The 21,426-nt window shown below is 27.8% G+C and overlaps 8 protein-coding genes across 8 annotated transcripts; 2 read left to right on the top strand and 6 right to left on the bottom strand.

Moving 5' to 3' along the window:
- Nucleotides 1–1,088: 1,088 nt before the first annotated feature.
- Nucleotides 1,089–1,583, top strand: EIN_425500 (hypothetical protein; the record flags this gene model as incomplete). Its single annotated transcript, XM_004256541.1, has 1 exon — nt 1,089–1,583. The coding sequence occupies one exon, from the start codon at nt 1,089–1,091 to the stop codon at nt 1,581–1,583; it is 495 nt and encodes a 164-aa protein (XP_004256589.1).
- Nucleotides 1,584–2,717: 1,134 nt separating this feature from the next.
- Nucleotides 2,718–3,227, bottom strand: EIN_425490 (hypothetical protein; the record flags this gene model as incomplete). The annotated part of the gene is made up of 1 exon (XM_004256540.1): nt 2,718–3,227. The coding sequence occupies one exon, from the start codon at nt 3,225–3,227 to the stop codon at nt 2,718–2,720; it is 510 nt and encodes a 169-aa protein (XP_004256588.1).
- A 133-nt stretch (nt 3,228–3,360) lies between these two features.
- EIN_425480 (hypothetical protein) lies at nt 3,361–3,993 on the bottom strand (the record flags this gene model as incomplete). Its single annotated transcript, XM_004256539.1, has 1 exon — nt 3,361–3,993. The coding sequence occupies one exon, from the start codon at nt 3,991–3,993 to the stop codon at nt 3,361–3,363; it is 633 nt and encodes a 210-aa protein (XP_004256587.1).
- Nucleotides 3,994–4,530: 537 nt separating this feature from the next.
- On the bottom strand, nt 4,531–5,840 carry EIN_425470 (hypothetical protein; the record flags this gene model as incomplete). Its single annotated transcript, XM_004256538.1, has 2 exons — nt 4,531–5,358; nt 5,454–5,840. The coding sequence occupies 2 exons, from the start codon at nt 5,838–5,840 to the stop codon at nt 4,531–4,533; spliced, it is 1,215 nt and encodes a 404-aa protein (XP_004256586.1).
- A 5,049-nt stretch (nt 5,841–10,889) lies between these two features.
- On the top strand, nt 10,890–11,210 carry EIN_425460 (hypothetical protein; the record flags this gene model as incomplete). Its single annotated transcript, XM_004256537.1, has 1 exon — nt 10,890–11,210. The coding sequence occupies one exon, from the start codon at nt 10,890–10,892 to the stop codon at nt 11,208–11,210; it is 321 nt and encodes a 106-aa protein (XP_004256585.1).
- A 7,270-nt stretch (nt 11,211–18,480) lies between these two features.
- On the bottom strand, nt 18,481–19,366 carry EIN_425450 (hypothetical protein; the record flags this gene model as incomplete). The annotated part of the gene is made up of 2 exons (XM_004256536.1): nt 18,481–19,079; nt 19,144–19,366. The coding sequence occupies 2 exons, from the start codon at nt 19,364–19,366 to the stop codon at nt 18,481–18,483; spliced, it is 822 nt and encodes a 273-aa protein (XP_004256584.1).
- A 201-nt stretch (nt 19,367–19,567) lies between these two features.
- EIN_425440 (hypothetical protein) lies at nt 19,568–20,029 on the bottom strand (the record flags this gene model as incomplete). Its single annotated transcript, XM_004256535.1, has 1 exon — nt 19,568–20,029. One exon carries the CDS (start codon nt 20,027–20,029, stop codon nt 19,568–19,570), a length of 462 nt encoding a protein of 153 aa, XP_004256583.1.
- Nucleotides 20,030–20,806: 777 nt separating this feature from the next.
- Nucleotides 20,807–21,316, bottom strand: EIN_425430 (40S ribosomal protein S14, putative; the record flags this gene model as incomplete). Its single annotated transcript, XM_004256534.1, has 2 exons — nt 20,807–21,247; nt 21,314–21,316. The coding sequence occupies 2 exons, from the start codon at nt 21,314–21,316 to the stop codon at nt 20,807–20,809; spliced, it is 444 nt and encodes a 147-aa protein (XP_004256582.1).
- Nucleotides 21,317–21,426: the final 110 nt, after the last annotated feature.

The following is a 21,426-nucleotide window of genomic DNA, read 5'->3' as shown; positions in this document are numbered from 1 at the left end:
TATAATTGTAAATAATTGTGTGTTGTAATATAAAAATAATTTAACAATAAAGAAAAAAATCAATTGTATATTTAATGTTTAGTTTAAATGAAATTATTAATAAAAAATAGTAGAATGAAACTTTTTATATTAAAGAATTTTGATGTGTTGACAAATAATTCTTTTTTTTACCATGTTTAGTAGTTTTTTGTTGATATGTGTGTTTTCCAATAAACATCGATTTTAAATTAATATTAAATTATTAACCAAATATAAAATTTGCTATTTAATTATTGTGGTTTTTTGAAAAAATTAAAAAAAACTAATTTACCGATTATTTATTTTTTTAAAAAACAAAATAAACAAAAAATATTTAGTAATTTACAAATTATGGTAACTTTATTTTAATTATCGGTTTAAAAAAATGTGTAAATAATTTTCCACAAAAAAACAAAAAATTAGCACAGAAAAAATGAATTGTGCCGACCCATTCCAAGCGGGAGTCACATTTAGTAACACAAAAATTACCAAATAAATGTCTTACCTAAATAACACCGAAAAATCAATTTTATATCAAATATTTTTATTTAATTGTGAACAATATACAATTTTTTTATACATTTCAAAACTCAAACAAATTTTTGTATATATAATAATCAAATCTTCAAAAATCATATTAAATGGCAAAACTTGACCCATTTCATATGATGATTGTCTCACAGTATTTTAGTGACATCTCTGATTTTAAAAACATTGAAAATGTACATCAGAAATATAAAGGAAATATGTTGAAGTTTCACTCCAACCCGATACCACTCACTCCAGAAATTCTTCCTCTATTCCCAAATGTCGATACTTTGAATGTCTGGAGTCTTCCCGCTGAATTTTATAATTTTTACGACTTAGTTGAAGACTCTCTTCATTCAGATTATAAAAAGAAAAAGACTCAAAAAAAGACTCAAAAAAAAACGCGAAAAAGTCAAAAATCTTTAACCCGAGAATTTGTTCATTTGAATATCTGGTATGTAGAGTCTTATAGTCGTTCTTTGATAACAGAAAATGGGAAAATATCATATAAAAATATTTGTTTGTTTGATTTTGAACGTAGAATGAATAATAACACAATCCCTCAAAACGTGAAAAGTCTTGGCGATAAGTGTTTTGCTTTTGAAAAAACGTTAAGCGAAATTATTATACCCGACAGTGTGACAAGACTCAATTATGAGTGCTTTACTTCGTGCACCAACTTGACTAAAGTTGTGCTACCAAAAACTTTAAAAGAGATTCGAGAACTTTGTTTTGATGGTTGCAAATCGTTGGAAGAAATAGAAATACCAGAGACTGTCGAAACAATCGGATATAATGCTTTTTCACGTTGTGAAAAAATCTCAAAAGTGGAAATACCTGGAAGTGTTAAAGTATTGAGAGAATGGACGTTCGCTGGATGTGTATCACTTAGAGAAGTGGTTTTACACGACGGTATAAACAGCATTAATTACGATGTATTTGCACGGTGTGATTTAAATACTGTTGTTGTACCAAAAAGTGTTACACAACTGGATAGCACTGCATTTGATAAAAATGTGGTGATTATAAGAAATTGAGTTATGACTTGTTGTTGTATTAACACTTAAAATAACGCCCTTATTTTTGTTTTGGCCTGTTTTTACAGTGATATTAATCCAATTTTTGATGATTTTCCTTTTTGGCTTGTGTATTGTTTATGCACATAAAATAAACTCTAAAAAATGGAAATTTATTTAATAAAGTCAATATTTCCCGATTTTTAGACCACTTGGATTTTATTTCAATGTTATTTAAAGTGTTACATATTTTATTAGTTATATCCCTAAAAAACAGGGCCTAACTATTTTAATAATAAAAAATAATTATATTTAAAATGAAAATATAAAAAATTAAATAATACTGTTTTTAATTTGTGAAAGAGCATCATATATTCAATCAGCAATTTGTGTACACATCAATTTAATACCAGTTTAAAGAGATCTTTAATAAATACCACAAACATCAAATGATTTTTCTCTTGGCTCAACAAATTAATTGATTGTAAATGTTATTTACATACTACCTGTCTTGTTGCGCTTTTTCTGTTTCCTTTTTTGTATACGGCAGAGTGTCTGGTATTTTTAGAATTGAATTATTTTAACAATTAAAATAGTTTTGTTTTATTAAAATTAAATAATAAAATCCTTACAAAAGGTAAAGTTTTGCATAATGCAGAGTGTCCATACTGTAAAGTCGTGGTTGTCTTGATGGTTTTATTTAATTAAAACATGTTTTTAACACAAAATAAATAATTTTTTAAAATAACATATTGATAAGAACAATAAAGAAATTTTATGTGTTTAAAGCAATTTAAAAAATATAATATTTTTAAATTAATATTAATTAACAAATAACCAAAAGATGAATTTTAAACTTCTTTATTTTGTTATTATTTCATTGATATTTTTGATATCTTAAATAAAACATTTTTTACTTAAATTAATAAATGCATTGAATTAATTATTCAGCCTTTTGGAAATTATTAATAAAATAACATAAAATAATAAATAGTTGTTATCAGTATTTATAAATTGTTTTAAGAAAAACAATTTTTGACACATTAAAAACATACATAATTAAGTTCAGATGTATATGTGTTTCATTTATTTACTGATTGAAAAAAAACACAAATAAATCATCATTTCAATTAAAAAATCAATTTGTTCTTGTTCTTATAATATTTTCTCAAACTTCGTATTATCAAAGCACCCCATCCCAATTTTTGTGATATTTTCCAAGTTAATCGTTTCAAGTGAAACACAATTATCAAAACAGAAAGGAGAGAGCTCTGTTATTGACAAGGGTAATATGACATTCTCAAGTTGTGTTGCACACGCAAAACAAAAGTCTCCAATTTTAGTGATGTTATTAGGTATTTCAATTTCAGTAATTGTTGTGTTGTTAAAGAACGCCCCCTCATCAATTCTATGAACCTTTTCATCTTTTAAAATATCAATTCCAAACATTTTTAAATCGTTGAATTTCACTTTCACGTTGTCACAGATCATTTGTTTTTGTTCAAATTGTTTATATAATGTATAACTGACTTCTCCACTATAATAAGTTGTCTTTTCTTCATTAAATAATATCAAACTCAGTGATGCACATCCCTCAAATACATCACTTCCAAATGTGATCTTATTGTTCTTAAAATTGACACGTTTGAGATTCGAGCAATTCATGAAACAACCATCTTCCACATTTCAAGTGATTTTGGAAATGTGAGGCTCTCAAGTGAGTAACAATTTTTAAATGCAAATTTGCCAATTGTTTTCAACGTCGTTGGGAAGACCATTTCTTTCAAATTGTAGCACTTCATAAACATGCAATGAGGAATACATTCAATGTCTCCAAAATTGTCAAACATGACAAAGAATTGCAACACCAAAAAACACAACTTTTTAAATGTTTGACTTTTGATATGAATTTCAGATTGAAGCAATTCATGAAACATTGTGAGTCATATAGCACTTCTTTTGACTCACAAAATACACTTTCGAGTGAGTAACAATTCGCAAAACACTGCTTCCCAACTTTCTTGAGACTTTGGGGGAGTGTAACACTCTTCAATGAAAAACTATTAAAGAACGCTTCTTCATCAATTTCTTCTAAAGTGTTTGAAAAAGTGACTTTTTGTAAGAAATGGGTGTTGTAGAAGGACGACTCGTTGATCTTTTTTGAAACTAATGAAACATCGACTTCTCTTAAATTGTATGACGCCAACTTGCAATATTCGAGTGTTTCTATTTGTGATGGCATTTCAAACTTTTCAGTGAAAGTATCATTCAAGTCAAATTGAGTTTTCCAGTAATGAGTGTTTTTCATTAACAAGTTTTTGTCTTCGTGGTTAATAGTTTTAATTACGGAGAAGTCGGCTTTGTCACCGAATTCATATAAATTTTGTTGTGAGTAATCAACATTATGGAATGTGTACCCCAATGCGTTCATTTGGAGATAAAACTTGTAGTCAACATCAACACTGTCAAAGAAAAATGTTTTAAAAGTGTTGATATCATTTTTGTTATTTTCCAAATTGTTTAATGTGTTTTTACACTCAGTAAATGATATTTTAGTGAGTTTGTGACAATTATAGAAATATACTCGTTCGAATATTTTTATTGTTGGTGGAAATACAACTTCACAGAGGTTTTTGTACTTATTAAAATATAACCCACTTATTTTTGTGACACTCGATGGTACTTCTATTTTTGTCGTCTCAAGAGGAAACTCGACGAAATAATTCAGTTTTTTTATATCGGCTGTAACACGATGTATAATATCTTGATTTTCAGTTTCTTTGTTAATATCAACATTGTGACCGTCTTCAAATACAATTGACTTCAAATTGGAGCATTTACTAATTTAATTTTTTCCAATTTTTGTGACACTTTTTGGGATGTACAACGAAGTCAAATTCTTTGAATTAAAAAATGCATTTTTGCCTATTTTACGTACATTCCTGGGAACAACAAATTTTTCAACTTTTTATACATAAAAACAATTTTCTGGTATGGCCGTGATAGTGTCTGGAAGTTGAATACGTTTCGCGTTGTTAATACAATAATTGTTTTCGTTAATTAAAAGTGCATTTTCGGGGAAGACAATTTTTTCGATGGGATTGTCGGAATCGTATAAATTGATGTTAGTATCGACAACGCTAGAAGGAATGTAGACTCTTAAATGATCGCTTGTGTAATTGAAATTAATTTCAAACACGTCCAAGTCGCCAAGATGGATGTAATCGGAAGTAACACGAATTTCATTGTCTTTTTCATTGAATTTTTCAAATTTAAATACCTTTTGATTGACTTCTTCTTCTTTCATCATGTTTGAAACTTTAATGTGAAGTCTTTCTAAAATCATCTTTTCACTTTCAGTTGCATTGTACAAGTGTTTCATATAATTAATTGGAACATCCAATTTGGTCAGAGAAATACATTGTTCAATGCACCCACCATCTTCAAACACAACATTTTCATTAAAATTGAGTTCGTCCAATTGTTCACAATTTTTAAATGCAAAACTCCCAACAAATCGGACTTTTTGTGGTACTTGAAATTGACAGAGTTTATTACAATTGGAAAATGCACATTTACAAATCATTTCCAAATTGGAAGACAGAGTAATTCTCTTAAGGGAAGTGCATTCTGAAAATGCCGAATCTGCAATAATTTCGACGGTGTTGTCCATCACAACTTCTTCCAAATTTTGGCAAGAACGACAGGTCTTTTGAGGTATACACTTTTTGCCACAAAATGTGATCTTTGTGAGTGTGTTATGGACAAATACCAATTCATCGATATACACGTCCTTCTCAACTGTAAAATCATTAAAAGCACACCCACTAAAAGCCTTTCTACAAATCAAAGTTATGTTTGGAACTAGGTTAACAGAAGTTAGCGACGAACAATTTGAAAAAAAAAAGATTCTGGAATTACTTCTACGAGTTTTGGGAGGTGTATCTCTTTCAATCTGCTGCAACTGTCAAATGTATAAATACCAAGTTTCATGAGATTGGATGGGAGTTCAATTGATGAGAGGTGAGAGCAGTTACTAAAAGCTAAATTTCCAATTTCAATTACAGAGGGCGGAAGTTTTATCGAAACTACTTGAGAACCTTCAAAAGATTGTTCACTAATTTTTCGCACAAAATCGGGAATTTTGTTTTTAAAATAAATTTGGTCTTCTTTTGTGTAAACAGAGAGGGGACAAACATTGAAATTGTTCATCTCTATAAGACACTTTCTGGCACTTTTCGGATAATTGAATAGTGATTTTTCAGTGTTTAGTTTCATATCAAAAGGAGAAAAGAATTGTTGGGTCTGTATAAACTTGAAAAGGGTTTTGTTTTGGGGGTAATTTGAACTGGATTCATTCTAAACGGTCAAGTATATATTCAAACTTTTTACACACTAAAATGATGTTTATAAAGTCTGCATATTCTTTTAAATATGTCACCACTATTTGAATGGAATAGACATCAACTCGCTTTGACATGAATTTAAATTATAGTTTTTTTATTAAATTTTTATTTAATGCTGTGATGATTTGCAGTTTTATGAGGCAATTGCACTTAAATGATAAAAAGAATAAATCGAATCAAAATGATCTGAAACTCGGGATTTTCAGAGTTTATTAATTTTTTTTAGGGATTTATCTTTTACACCCGCACCCCGCTATTAATAAATTATTATTTTCTCAAAATATAAATATTTCATATTATTGGGTTTCGATTTTAGAGAAATAAATAGGGTAATTTTTTATCTTTTTCATCTCAAAAAACTGAAAATATGTTGTCATTTTTCATTTCTTTCTATCAAACGAAAGTATCAAAACAATTAATTTAAATCCTGCTTTTTAAATACAGTAACAACCAATTCCATTGGTAGATACACTATTTATTCTAAAGTTCTCATTGTGAAAAATCACAACATTATAGAGTAAAACCTCTCAAAAGCGGGAGTATATGGTAATTTTTTCTCTCAAGAGCGGTCAGCTATTTAATCAAACAATAAAATAGCTCAATAGAAAACTCAAATTTTGGTTTTAATCTAAAAAGACACGCTCATGAAAGAACCCGCTCTACAGAGGTTGTATTGAATGTTAAATTCTTCATTTCATTTTTTGTTCAAGTTAAAGTATATACATTGGAATATAGACACTACAATGAGCAATAAAAATTTAATTTTTTAATCTCAATAAAGTACAATCGGACACATTTTTGAAGTTGACTACTCTTTTCGAGTGAAAAAAGTAATCAACTTCAAATAGCAACGCAAACGTTTGTGTTTTAAACTCTCATATCAATGTAGTTAATAATGAAAAAACAAAGTTCGATAAAAAATAAAGTAAAACAACAAACAACACAAGAGTTGTTTGAATTGAAATAAACTGTTGTCGATTCAATCAAATATTTTTTAAATCAACAAAGTATAAATTTGACCATTTAATAAAATACTTTAACATTGATATATCAATCACCAAAGAAATATTTTTTAAAATTAAGTTGCCAATTAAAAATCTATTTTGAGACACTACAATTGTAAAAACAACCATTGATAATACTGTAATTATATATCAGTTGACTCATAGTATAATGTTATAGGGATTGGATGTAATTTTTTTTTAAAATAAGGATGAGGTAGTTATTCAAGAAGTATGAAATATAAGCAGTCGTTTTGTTTTTATCAGAAGAGACGCAACGAATGTCGAGCTGTTTGGTATAGCATTAGTTAAGATTGGACTACAGGTGGTGTTATGAGTGGGTAAGTGATACAAAATTAAACATTTACAAGAAAAATCACACCAAATTTCTTATAATTAATTGAGTGTTTACATCCCAACATTTAACTGTGAGACATTAAAGGTGCAACATAGGAGTTTGCTTTGCCAGTTAGAGTTGAGTGGTATCTTACCAGTATGGTTAAATCCTGAAATTGAAGTCACATTCAATATTAATAAAAATGGCATTATGAATGACTCAGCAAATGACAAAATAACAAAATAAGAACACAACTACACACACAAACAACAAGTGAATACATTTAAAAGAATAGATTAATTAGATATAGTATTATATAAAACGTGAAAATAAATTATTATTTATGTTGTAACAACTAATACTAAACATCAAAAGAGACAACATTAAGAAATTAAATATCAACTCTAAAGTTTTGTGTGGTTTCTAAAAACTATCTTTATTAGTATGTGTTTTAATAACTGCGTTTTCCAAAGATTGTAATTTGTTGTTTTAAACAACATAAAACCAAAATTTTAATTATTAATGAGGTAAACCAAAGAATATAGAATAATTGTTGACTATTTGTTCTTTGTTTATGTGATTGACTTTTGATAATTCGTCGTTTTTCTTTTGGCATGTTCTAACCGAATGACCGACATATCTGCGATACCCACATTTATATACTCTCTCTTTGGGTTTAAACATTTTAGCTTGTTGTGAACATTCTCTAAAAGATTCGGGTAGTTTTGGTGGCTCTCTTTTTGTTCTGTTCATACTTGGATGTGTGACTTTTTCAACCATGACTCTGGGTCTGTATCCTCGTTGAAACTGTCTAGAAGGCTCAACCAAGTCGTCAACAAATTTGTCTTCCTTTTCCTCTTTATTGTTATTAACAATAGAAATACGTTTTGCTATTGGTTCAAAATCTGTTGATTCATCTTCTTTGGAAAAAATTGATTTCCTCCCACGTGAATCCTTGGTTACAACAAGACTTGGTCTCATTCTTTTTACTCCTTCTTCCACAATCAATTCGTTGATATGTTCCATCGCTTCTTTTTTATTTTGTAAAACATGGTTAACAAATTTATAATAGCACACTCTGAGAGTTTGGTCATCTTTCAATACATTCTCAATTGACTCCAATGCAAAATGCAAATCTCTACGACTTTTTGAGCATTTAACAGTGTCTTCTGTTTCAATAGTCTCTTTGGTGTGCACACAAATTGTTCTTTTGAAACATTCTTTTTCAAACAAAATCGCAGGCAGAGGGAGTTGATTTCTTTCAACGTAAAGTGCGATAACGTGGATACATGGGAAATTGTTGGTTCTAAAAGCCGCACATGAACACGATGCCATTGTTGTATCATCCAAGTGTGTATCATTACCTCCTAAAACCAAATTAAATAATTTCATTATATTTATTAACACTTCTTTGGGAAGTAGGTTTAACACATTATGATCGATAACACCTTTACACATTTCATAATTGAAACCAATTTCTAAATCAAATTTGGTTGCATCGGATTCAATAAGTTGTGCAATTTCCAACAAAGAAACTTCTTTGCCACCAAATTTCAACTTTAATATGCCAAAATAACCTTCTATGCAATTGGAAGTGGTTTGATTGGATATAACACATGTACAAGATGGTAACCAACTAGTCGCTGATTCTATTATACCTCTTACAAGTCTCATCTTTGTAATGGTATTGTCGTTTGTGGTGTGTTTGTCGAGTACGTCTTTCATTTCATTTATAATTTCTTTGACAATCATTCTATCGTCTATAAACTGTTTCTTGTCATATCCATCTTCATCCTTAATAAACCCAGTCGACTTTCCAAGTTCCTCCAAAAATTATTTTTGCCAAATTAAAAATTTAAATTCCAATTAAGGAATAACTTAACCAAATGATACCAAAAACTATTTTATTCGACAATTATTTTTTTTTGCTAAAAATTTATTAATAATACCAGTTTGATCTCTAAATACTGAAAAGCAATAATTGGAGACGCCTGCTTTTGTCTTTTTTTCAAAATTTTTATTGAAAAAACCATTACAGTATGAAGAATTAACTACCTGACGTGAATGAGCCACCTTATGGTTTTTTATATAGTTTTATTTGAAATATGTTTTTTATTTTAAGAACATAAAATATTTGAATAACAAAAACTGTAAATAACAAAATGTCGAAAAAAATGACCGAAAAAAGAAAAGCTTTAAGTCTTCAAGAAATCAGAAGAAACGCTTTTACTCCGCGTATTAACACTTCAATGGAAAGGGAAAAAGTTAACAAACTCCTTGAAACAATAAAAAAATCGGAATCATTAAAACAGTTTTTATTGGAGTCTTTAACAATGACAGAACAAATCAAATTACTGTCAAATAACACTGATTTTTCTCTAACAATCATGAGTAGATTATTCAGCATCACTCCTTAAACACTTTCTGATCATTTAAAAAACCCAACACTGTTAATCCAGATTGGCATTTTCGTAAAATAACAAAAAGAATGGATGAATATATTAAAAAACTCATACCATTATGTTCAGAAAAGAAAATTGCATTAACTAATTCGCTTATAATAAATATCTGTGAAAAAATTGATCCTTTCTTCGAAATATCACAGAGTGGTTTAAGAAGACACATGGAACATTTTCATTATGTGTGAAAATTAAAGCAGTGCCGGATGAATTGGAACGAGTACAACTTGATTTCATCCACATTTATGACAATTACAAATCATTGAAATTGTTAAATGGAACACCAGCAGCACTTTTTTCAACGTAGATGAAGTCGGTTTCTCTGATTGGATGGATAAACATAACATGTTTGTTTATGTTACCAAAGAGAAGTACAAAAAACTTAAGGATTCAGAAGAACCCAAAATTGGAGTTTCTCACTCATGCAAACGTAGCAAGTGTATAGCTTGTATTTCTCTTGATGGTTCTTTTGTAACTCCAGCAATTGTTCTTCCGAACAAGAAATATTATTCTGATCTTGAAGTGGATTTTCCTGGTTGGTCATTTTATTATACAAAAACGGGGTTTGTCATTGGAACAATTTTTCAATTGTGGTTAGTTAACCATCTCATACCACACATTGAAAGGACAAGAAAACTGTTGTATTTTGAAAACGAAACAGCGGTCGTAGCAATGGACAATTTCACAGGTCATATTAGTAGTGAAATGACCCAGTTTGCAAGTCACCACAATGTCGTTTTTCATTACTTCGTACCTCATTCGAGCCATCTTGTCCAACCACTAGATTTGTGCTTTTTGGTGTTACCAAACAAGCCATGAACACAAGAGGTTCAACAACAATTGAGGAAAGGTCACTTCCTTCAATCCCGACTAGCATGGTTGAACAAGAAGATGAGTTCCAGAAAGGTTTAAGTGATTGGATCCGAGAATTGAGCGATAAAGACGGAAGACTCCACAATTCGTTGAGAACGTCTGATACATCAAGAGAACCAACTGGTATGCAAATAACATATCACACAAAGAAGTGTTGGAAGTAATGGAATCAAAGGCGACGAAAAAAGATAATAGTAGCTTCGTTCAAAAGGTCCAGTGTTGTTGGTGTTAATTTGGGTCGAGTGAAGCGAATGTTTGTTTCGTTAAAGGAGGCAAGTCGTTTACTCCAGGAAGCCGGTAATGTTTTTACTTCAGAAATGATTGAGTACTTCACTGTACCAGAAGTTGATCGCTTCTTGGTCACAATCCAAATGGAAACTTTGCCTTGGGTTGTCCCAAGACAGGTGATACAAGCTGAAACGGATGTTATTCCAGCACAACGATCACAACAGATAACAGCTGATTGCAGCATCAATACGAATACTGATAATGAGAACTTACTTTCGACTCAAAGAGAACAAACCCACGTTCATTTGAATTCTATTTCAAGTTTTAATTCTTGCTCAGAATGAATAACTACATTTATGGTATTTAACTATTTAAAATACTATCAGTTTTCGTTTATTTTTAGTTTTTTTCAGTTTAATGAATAGTAAAACAATGGTTTAAATATTATAACATAAATAGTTTTAAACTATACAAAACGAAATAATGTATTAAAAATTAATTAAATTGTTTAGTACATGATTCAAAGATGTAAAAACTCAAACATAAACTTATAGTTCAAATGATAACTTATTTTACTATTAATTTATTATTAACTATACTAGTAACAATAACCATAATTAATTACAACACAATTTTAAATAGGTTACAATACAATAAACATAACAGACGACATAACTTTTATGAATGATAATACAATGTAATCATAAAGAGTGTAATGCTCAAAGAGATAAGTTGATAATCAAAGACATGATACTCAAAGAAAGAGTACAATGATCAAAGACATAAGATAAAACTCAAAAACAGGACAAGACACTCAAAGACAATAATGATGTTCAAATAGACAATAATTAATGTTCATAGATAAAGCAAATGATTCAGATAATAAAGAATAAAACAAACATTGAGTTGTAATCACCAAATTTTTGTATTAAAAAGTTCTAAAATTTTAACAATTGAATTTTAACAAAAAACTATTGTTATAATATGTCAGTTTTTATAATCGACTTACTAAAAATAATAATATAAATACTATTAAAACAAATTAAATGTTTTTAAAAGTAAAATATATAACTTTTTACTCAAGCAGAACACTATTTGTAACTTGATTAGTTCATTAATATAAAGCATCATTACCATTTAATTAATGCCACATGTCATGTTTATGGTCGTAATCTATTGGATAATGCAAACACATCTATTTTATTATACATAATTGATTATCGTAGACATAAAGTCGACCAGAAAATTGTCGTACACCAGAAAATACTCGTACACTTCCTAAAATAGAATTTATTTTTTAAAAAATAATTTTACTCAAAGAAATTTCATTTTTCACTTTGATTTTATAAACTGATTCTTTTTTGATCTTTTTTCTTCCAAATGATGCTTTAAACCGTTCTTGATGTATTTTTTGTTCTTTTTTACGAAATTAAATTCTTTAAAAATTTATATGTTGTTAAGATTATCATTTTTTTTAAATTGTTTTTTTTGTTATTCTGTAATTATTGTTATTAACAAGTATAGTTCGGTATAATTTGAATAGTTTACAACAATGTCTAATATTTTTCGAAATGTGTTTTTTAAACATAAATCATAAAAATAGAACACCAATGATACCACCATATCTACTCAACTCAACTTTCATATCTTAAATGAACAACGGTGACTCATCGATTAACAAGTTTTTAGCATTACTAATGTGGCACTTAATTATTTTAATTACATAATCGATATTTTGAAGAGTGAACTTGTTATTTTTTTCAAAGTTCGTTTTTTGATGTTTTTATCGAAAGTAAATAATATGAAAATATTTCAATACCAACACATTCAAAAAACTGTCCTGAACATTGTTTGTTCAAGGACTAAACTATAACGATAGACGTGCAAAGCTGATATGAATCGTATTTTTTATCATTTATGTTTTTTGTAAAATATTAAGAAAAAACAAGCACTTATCAGTGACAATAAAAACATATTTTAAAGCATAAAACCCGAAATTGTACTGAAGCTGAAGTATAATTTTTGTATCATTATTCAAGTCGTCATAAAACAAAACTTGATAAAACACAAAAATTTTAAACAACTTATTACAAAGTTAAAACCATTTCTTTATGATTATCAAATGAACATTTTCACTGTTCAAATAATCTTGCTTTCACAAAATCATGACTTTAGAACCGATGGTTAAATACGAACCATAAACACATAACAAATTATTTGATAAAATATTATAATAAGAACTGGGTTGCTTTTAAAATTGACCAACTTTTATTGTTTTTGATAACATCAATTAAATTATAAACATGAGATTAACTCAATAAATGAGAACATCGGGTGCATTTTATAAGTGTTTTCTTGGCTTTTAACATTGAAAAATACACGAGAAGATATCGAAAAAAAATGTCTGATCCGACCAAAAATATCAACAATATAGTAAATGAATATAGTTTTTTTAATTATTAATAACTATATTATACATATAAATAAAACAGGTGACGGTTTTTTTGGAAACAACAATAGTAATATTTATTAAACAATTATAGTATATAATTAATGTCTTTTTGTAAAAATTAAACATTTAAAAGAATAGTTTAATTGTTATATTAAAGCTATTTATTATTAACATTCAACATAATACCATAATTATAAATTAAAATATACATTCAATTCAAAAGATAGAGAAATACATAAAACGTAATTGAAATGTTCGTAAGGTGGGTTTGGTTTAACTTGGATTGTTTTCATAATGTAATAATTATAATTAATGATTTCTATAATGACAAGATTGTTAAAATTAGTAATAAATTGTGGTTATCTAAATTCTATGTAAATAATACTGTTAATAATAACATATTAAAATCATTAATTTACGTGTTAATAAATAAAAAATATACTAGTCTAGTTCGAATATATTATAAAATAATTTTATATACTATTAAATATAATACAACATTTTTAATTAACATTATTATTTCAAATTGTTTGATAATAATGTATTAATATTTAATTATTAAATATAGTACATTTATCGTTTTTTCGTTAATTAAACCACCTATATTTTGGAATAAACAAATGATTTGTAATTTAATAGTTTATGAATGGTTAATAAATGGTTTATCAAATGTTTTATTCTCTTAACAATTTGAATCTTTTTATACATTTTAATAAAAGTTCAATGTTTTTGATTTGAAACCAGCTTCGAATTGTTTCTTATATAGAGAAAAGGACAAAGAAATTTTTATTAACTTTTCTTTAAAAAAATGTAATTTATGTACACAAATCTATTTTAGGAAGTGTACGAGTATTTTCTGGTGTACGACAATTTTCTGGTCGACTTTAGTTCAAATTATTAGACTCTTTTTGACTTTATTTTTAACAATTGTAATAACATTTAATTCTATTAGTGTTTAATTTTTTTACTATCATATTATAGTTAAATTACATTATTAAAATGTATAATATTAATAATATATTATTTAGTTTTTTATTTTTAAATTTTTTTAATTATTCATAATAAATAAACTATATTTTATTATTATAATATTTGTACTATTTAATTATTAATACTATTATAATATATTTAGTATTAAAAAATATTTTTATTGTTGATAAAAAATTATCAAATTATTATATTAATAAAAAAAGTTAGTCAAAAAAAGTCCGACTTGACAAGATAAACTATATTTTATAATAAACAACCATGTGTTATTAGTTTCTATTGTAATTTCTATTAAAATTCATATCAATAACAAAGAATTCAATTAAAATATGAGACGCCTCTATTTGGGATTTAATCCCGAATTTGCAGACAATACACATGTAAGTTACAACCATAATAGTTCTCTGTTGGTTATACACATAAATTTCTTTACATTAATTAACCTCTGTACATAGAGATTAATTCAATTCACGAATGAATTGAATAATGACAATTTGCTTTGTAATAATTACTCGGTTGTGTTGATTTACTCGAACGATGTTTAAGGTTCAATTTGTTAGTATAAATCAACTGTCTTGAAATGCTACATTTAAGTTTTTGATAATTGGATTGTGTTGTTTTGACTATATAAATGACCAAATGATTTGTTATAATACTTTCATTTTAATTTCTTTTATGTTTGCAAAATATCGTTTTTAAGGAAAAACAAACATAGAGCGGTTGCAATTGACTTGTATATGACAGCAGCACAACCACAACACAACTCTGTTTTTGTATTAAAAACTTTAATTTAATAGACATGAATTATAATAATTTCAACCAATAGATTTGTTTCTTTTTCTGTTGTTTGGTTTTACAAGTATTTTTATTTATTGGTTTTGTTTTGGAAATATTTTAAATGTTTATAACTAATAACAATAAATATTATATTTTACTATATTTTTCATTGTTTTTATAGTACTTTTATATAATATTCTTTAACATTTTATAAATAAATTTAATAATTATAATCATAACAGTTAATTTAAAATAAATTAATTGTGATCTATATTAAAACACACCAACAAACAAACTAATAAGTCTTTGCCAAAATTTCACAAACCTAAATGTTCGGCAAATTCTGAGAAAGGTGAAAATTTGCAAAATTATAATTGTAGTGAAAAAAATTATAATTTTTAGTTCAATTAATTTATATATATCGATTCCCTTATTTGTAAATAAAAATATATTTTAATTTAAACATAATAAAATAATATATTATTTGATATTTTTTTAAATTGTGACGACTTTATGGGAATTAACAAAAAATTATTAAAAAAAATCTTAACCATATTTGTAAAATGCCGAAACAAAAAATTAAAAATTTATAATAAATAAAAAACATAAAATCATTTATTTTGAATTATTGAAATTGAAATATGTTATTTTTTTTATTAAACCACTTTTATGACTTTGTTTATTTGAGTATTTGATGATTTACATTATAAGTTGAATTGTTTCTGTGTTATTTGATAAATTATTGTTTAATTGATTGTTGTCAATCAAAACAACTTTTCATAATTTTATTATTAACATCTTTAAATATACAACAGATGTTGTATTAAAACCTTGGACTTTTAAAACAATCAATTTTAATATCTTATGTGCATGTACATGTGAGCCTTAAGTCATAATATAAAATTTTTGTAAATTGTTGTCTTAGTCTAAGTGTTATCGTTTAAAGTTTAATTTGGTTTTACATGTTTACATACTCAAAAGATACCTCTTATTATTTTTTAGGCTGTTTTTAATAAAAAACATTGTTATAAACAATAAAACATTATACACTAACTGTTGTTATTTAATAATTGATAATTGATAATCAATAGGTGACTACTTAAATTTTTAAGTTTATAATGTGGTGTTATTGAAATATAGTTGTAAATAATTGTGTGTTGTAATATAAAAAAATATAAAACGACAGTTTAAAAAAATCAATTGTATATAATGTTTAGTTTAAATGAAATTATCAACAAAAAGTAGTTGAATGAAACTTTTTATATTGATAACTTTTGATGTGATGACAAATATTTCTTCTTTTTACCATGTTAAGTGTTGTTTTTTGTGTGTTAAGTTGCTATAGTATTTTTGATAATTATAATAATTATAATGTATGGTTTTTTTTCTAATCTTGAAATAGTTTTTAAATAATTTAAAATAATTACAATAAAACCTCTCAATAATGGGTTCCCTCAATAAGACCACCCCTCAATATTGGCATTTATTGACCAATAAAATAAGTTTTCCATTATTAAGGGGTTTAGTTTTTAAATAAAAATTGTTTAAAATAACGGGTTTAATTGCCAAAGGCATATTTATGAATTGTGTAATAACATTTTATTAATTAAAAATGAGTAAATAAAAACTGGTTTAAAAAGATTTTATTGTCAATTTTAAATAAAGACTGTTTTAATAACTTTAAAAAAACCTAACCATTCAGTTACCAATTTGATTTTATAGGTCTTCATTCAACGCTGTCCCGCAGACTACCAAGTCTTTTTTTATGTAAAAGATTTCATTTTCTACAACACGAATGGATTTTTTATCGTCGCATAATTCTTTTTTTTATTTTTTTTAAATTTCTTCTGCTTCAATCATAAATTGAACTTCCTCACCTCTGATAGTCAATGGTTTATATTAATTGCTCGACGTGGGTGGAAAGTTTTCATCTAAAATTTATTGGAATAGTGATGAACGTGTTGAATTGTTTAAACTGAAACATTTTAATTTGACTCAGAAGACATTATTATAATTCAACAGCAACATGCAAACTTCACAATATCTTCAATATTTTTTTTGAATCATGTATTCTCGTGTTTAAAGGCGATATAATAATACAATAATAACCACATAATATTATTTTGTAATGTTTTTTCAGTGCCATTGTTATTCCTTAATCACGTGGCTATGTCTAACTTGTGTTTACATGTGGTTTATATCAAGTTTCTTATCTAAAATAATAATAATAATGTTTGTAAAAAACAAAAAAGGTTTTTGAAAAAACCACTATTGAGGGGTTTTATTTCCCCAACACATCTACTAATGAGGGGTTTTACTGTAAATAATTTTATAAATAAACTGTTTTACAAAAGTCGATACTGAGGTGTCCCGATTTTTTGCATTTATTTTGTTTGTTATTTTTGGGAATCGTTTTTTTTGTAATAAATATCGCTTATTTTTTCCAAGTAAAAAAGAGAAAAACAGTCTTCAAAAAATATTTTTTTACTTGAAAAATTTTTAAGCATTAAAAAAATTTATATAAAATTTGAAATAACGGGATTTTTGTTTCAGAAAAACACAAAAATTATCCCAAAAGTGCATTTTAGTACAAAAGCAAATAAACTTAATGTCAATCTTTTTCATTATCAAACATTTTAATAATTAACGAAATATTCACAAAACAAAAGCTTAGTTCGAAGATTAGTATGCTTAATAGTGTTGTCACAATAACAATAAAATTATCAAAATGATTTGATAATTTATCTTTGTTGGGTTTTATAAAGTCGACATTATCTTTGAGCATTTCAGTGAGAACATCATTTTCAAAATATCCAATAACAAAACAATATTGTTCTTTTGCATTATTGTCTTTTCTTGTGTTGTTCTTTGACTTGTGTCTGTCAAAATTATCAAACATTTGTTGTATTTTTTGGTGTTTTTGGAACTCTTTATTTCATTATTTTTTATTCAGAGAAGATAACCACAGTTTGTTTTTAATTGAAAATATTTTTTAACGAAAGTTATATTCAGTTAAAACTCGACACATACAACAACATCCCAATTCACTTAAACGTTAATTGTTGTACTTTTAGGCCAACAATACTAAATATATGTTGCGAAGTATCGAGTTGTGGTCAAATCAAATAACGGGATCGGGTTTTTTGGAAAAGGCTGGCTAATATTCCAACATTTTCCCGAATATGTACGAAAATAATTGAACGATATTGGTATTTTTTCAAAATTAAGTCTGTACTTTCGATTTTTTGTTTTTTATTTTTTTAGGAAAAAACAAAAATAAAAAACGGGACTTTAGGAAGTTCTAAAAATATGACAGTACCGACTTTTGAAAAACAGTTTACATAAAAATAATTCAATGCAAAAAGCAATTCTTGCTGAAATATGTTCGAAACTTGGAGTTAGACCAAATGAGCTTCGCCTTGAGAGACACTGCTGGTCGGAATCGAGACTTCGCTAAGGAAGTATATTTTTTTCTGCTTCTTCTTCTCTGTTCTTTGTCCGGTTTTAATCTCCTTTTTGAAAAAGTACCCGAAACCGACGAAGAACGCAATGATGAGTGCCAACGCAAACACCAAAAACAGAATCGACGGAACCGTGAAAATGAAATCGTCAGTGGAGAACATGTTCACAACATCGTGTACCAGTGTTCCGAGGTAGGTGTACAGCAGAGATGCTGGAATTGTTGCGACAAACGTCGCAAAGAAGAATTCCTTGGGCTTAACAAATGGCGCCAACAAATAGTTCGTAAGTGTGAAAGGGATAAACGGACATGTTCTGAATAAGCACAAAAGATGGATTTTTGTCGAGAGTATTTTTACAACGCATTCAAACCACTCGTTTTTTTTTGAGTATGCCTCGGCCAACTCTTTTCCAAACAACTTCCCCAAACAATAGGGTAAAACACTCCCAATGTTTCTCCCAATGACGCTCAACATTGTCCCCTTATACATTCCGAATATAAACCCACCAGCCATTGTTGTCATTGATATTGGGATGACTGTAAGTTAGTTTTTGTTATTGAACAGAACTTTATCATACATTGATACTAAAATATAACAAACATAAGAGAAGTGAAGCACAATTGCACAAAATAAAGAGCACATAGGCGATTTCCGATTCTTGTATTTCTGATAGGTGTTCTATTGTTCCAAGGATTATCCTTTTGAGAGGTTTCGAAGGCAGGTTCATAGTGATAGATACAAACAGGAGGAATGACGGGACAATTAGCGTCAAGATCCTCATCTTTATTTCCTTTGAGTTTCTGAGTATAATATCCAACCTCATTGTTTTTTTCTTTCAATTTTCTCTCCCCAAATGTGTTGTCGTTCCGTTTGGACAATCATGTTTCTCAAAAAGTGAGAATGACAACTTTGGTGGAACGAAGCGCATTTAAGAGGCGAAAAAAAAGATGAAAATTCACAATCAGAGGCAGTTGTTTGTGTTGAACAAGGAACTGCCGAAGATAAATAAATAAACAAATAAGATTTAAATCATGTTCTCACTTATGAATGCTTTCTCGAGTGAAGACGAAACAATGGTGACCTTCGCTTCGACCAGCGCTGGTGTTTCTTTTGAGTCATCCATGTAAAACGCCTTGATGTCGACCTTTCCGCTGCGCGCGGTAGTGATTGGGTTGACCGTGATAACAACTGCCTGCCCGAGTTTTTTCTTCAGTTGTGTCAGCGCGAGAACTTGTTGCTCCAAAACGTTCAGCGCCTCTCCGACAATGTAGAGTCCGATACACGATGTGTCTTGCCCGTAAATGTCCTTTGGCATGTTAGTGTTGAGATCGACGTCTTTTGGTGTTGAAAAAGTCACGTAGATGTTCTGTTCTTCGAACAATCCAAACAACTTCCCACAGCTTCTTGCGTCCTGTCTTGACGCGGCTGTGTTTTTGAAGTGCTTTACAATGTTGAACAGAACGAGTTTATCCACCACAATTTCCATGAGGGTTTTCTTTGTCTAGTTCTGTTCATATGTTAGTCTCCCTTCTCTTCAATGTATTATATTAAATGGTTTATTTTATTATAAATTAATTAATTTTTTTTATTATAACCATTTTAGTCTTTTAATTTTTGTTTTTTTTTGAAATACTTTGTATTTGTATTATAGTGTTTTTAATAGTACAGTTTGACTTATTTGACTTAAACAACAAGTTTAAATTAAATAGTAAATAATATGGTTTAAATATAATAAAATTATAATAAATAATAATGCTTAATTTTCTAATAAAATTTTTGATTTAAGTTATTTAAAATTTACTATTATTATTAATTTTCAAACTATTTGAAAAAACCATATTGAGCAAACTATTTCATTAACAATTAACAATACAATTGTTTGATTATAGAATTTTTTAATTATTTATAATAATAATAATGTTATTAATATTAATATTAATATTAATATTAATATTAATATTAATATTAATATTAATATTAATATTAATATTAATATTAATATTATTAATAATATTAATAATATTAATAATATTAATTATAATTAAAATAAAAATAATAATAATAATAATACTAATAATATTAATAATATTAATTATAATTATAATAAAAATAATTGTAAAAAATGAATCAACACATCACAACAAAAGATTTTATAGAAAACATGCACGAAATGTCAACAATATAATGAATAAAACGTCTCAACCCTAAATAGACGGAACGAACAGGAATGAAACACAAATAACAACCCTTGACATCAATTATCTTAGAGTCTTCTTCCTCTTCTTCCACCTTTTCTCTTAGTGCAGTCGGTTGGGATTGGGGTGACATCTTCGATTCTTCCGATTTTCATCCCGGCACGAGCAAGAGCTCTCAAAGCAGCTTGAGCTCCCGGGCCTGGTGTCTTAGAGTAAACTCCACCCTCTCCTCTGATCTTAATATGAAGGGAAGTGACTCCGAGTTCCTTGCATCTCTTCGCGACGTCTTGTGCGGCTGTCATAGCGGCGTATGGGGAACTTTCGTCCTTATCGGCCTTGACTCTCATACCACCTGTAATTCTAATGATCGTTTCTCTGCCAGAAATATCGGTCACGTGGACAAATGTGTCGTTGAATGTCGCATAGATGTGGGCGACACCAAAAGCATCCTTTGTCGAGCCTTGAATCACTACATCACCGGACTGTGCTTGCTTTGCTGCCTTCTTCGACTACTCGTTATTCTCTTCTCTTTCTTCCCAGATTTCTATCATCTATTTGAAGGTGGATAAACAAACCATTGCCTCGGGTTACACTTTCAAGTTCAAGGGTTTCCCTTTTCTCACTTCTCCTTTTTTTATTATTCTTGTTAATAATTTACTATTATTAATACTATTTTCAATTTTTTTTC

The sequence above is a fragment of the Entamoeba invadens genome, assembly GCF_000330505.1.
Source record: "Entamoeba invadens IP1 unplaced genomic scaffold scaff_1105074724993, whole genome shotgun sequence".
Lineage (NCBI taxonomy): Eukaryota > Evosea > Mastigamoebida > Endamoebidae > Entamoeba > Entamoeba invadens.
The sequence above is the reverse complement of the archived record's forward strand: the minus strand, read 5'-3'. Positions and strand labels throughout refer to the sequence as shown.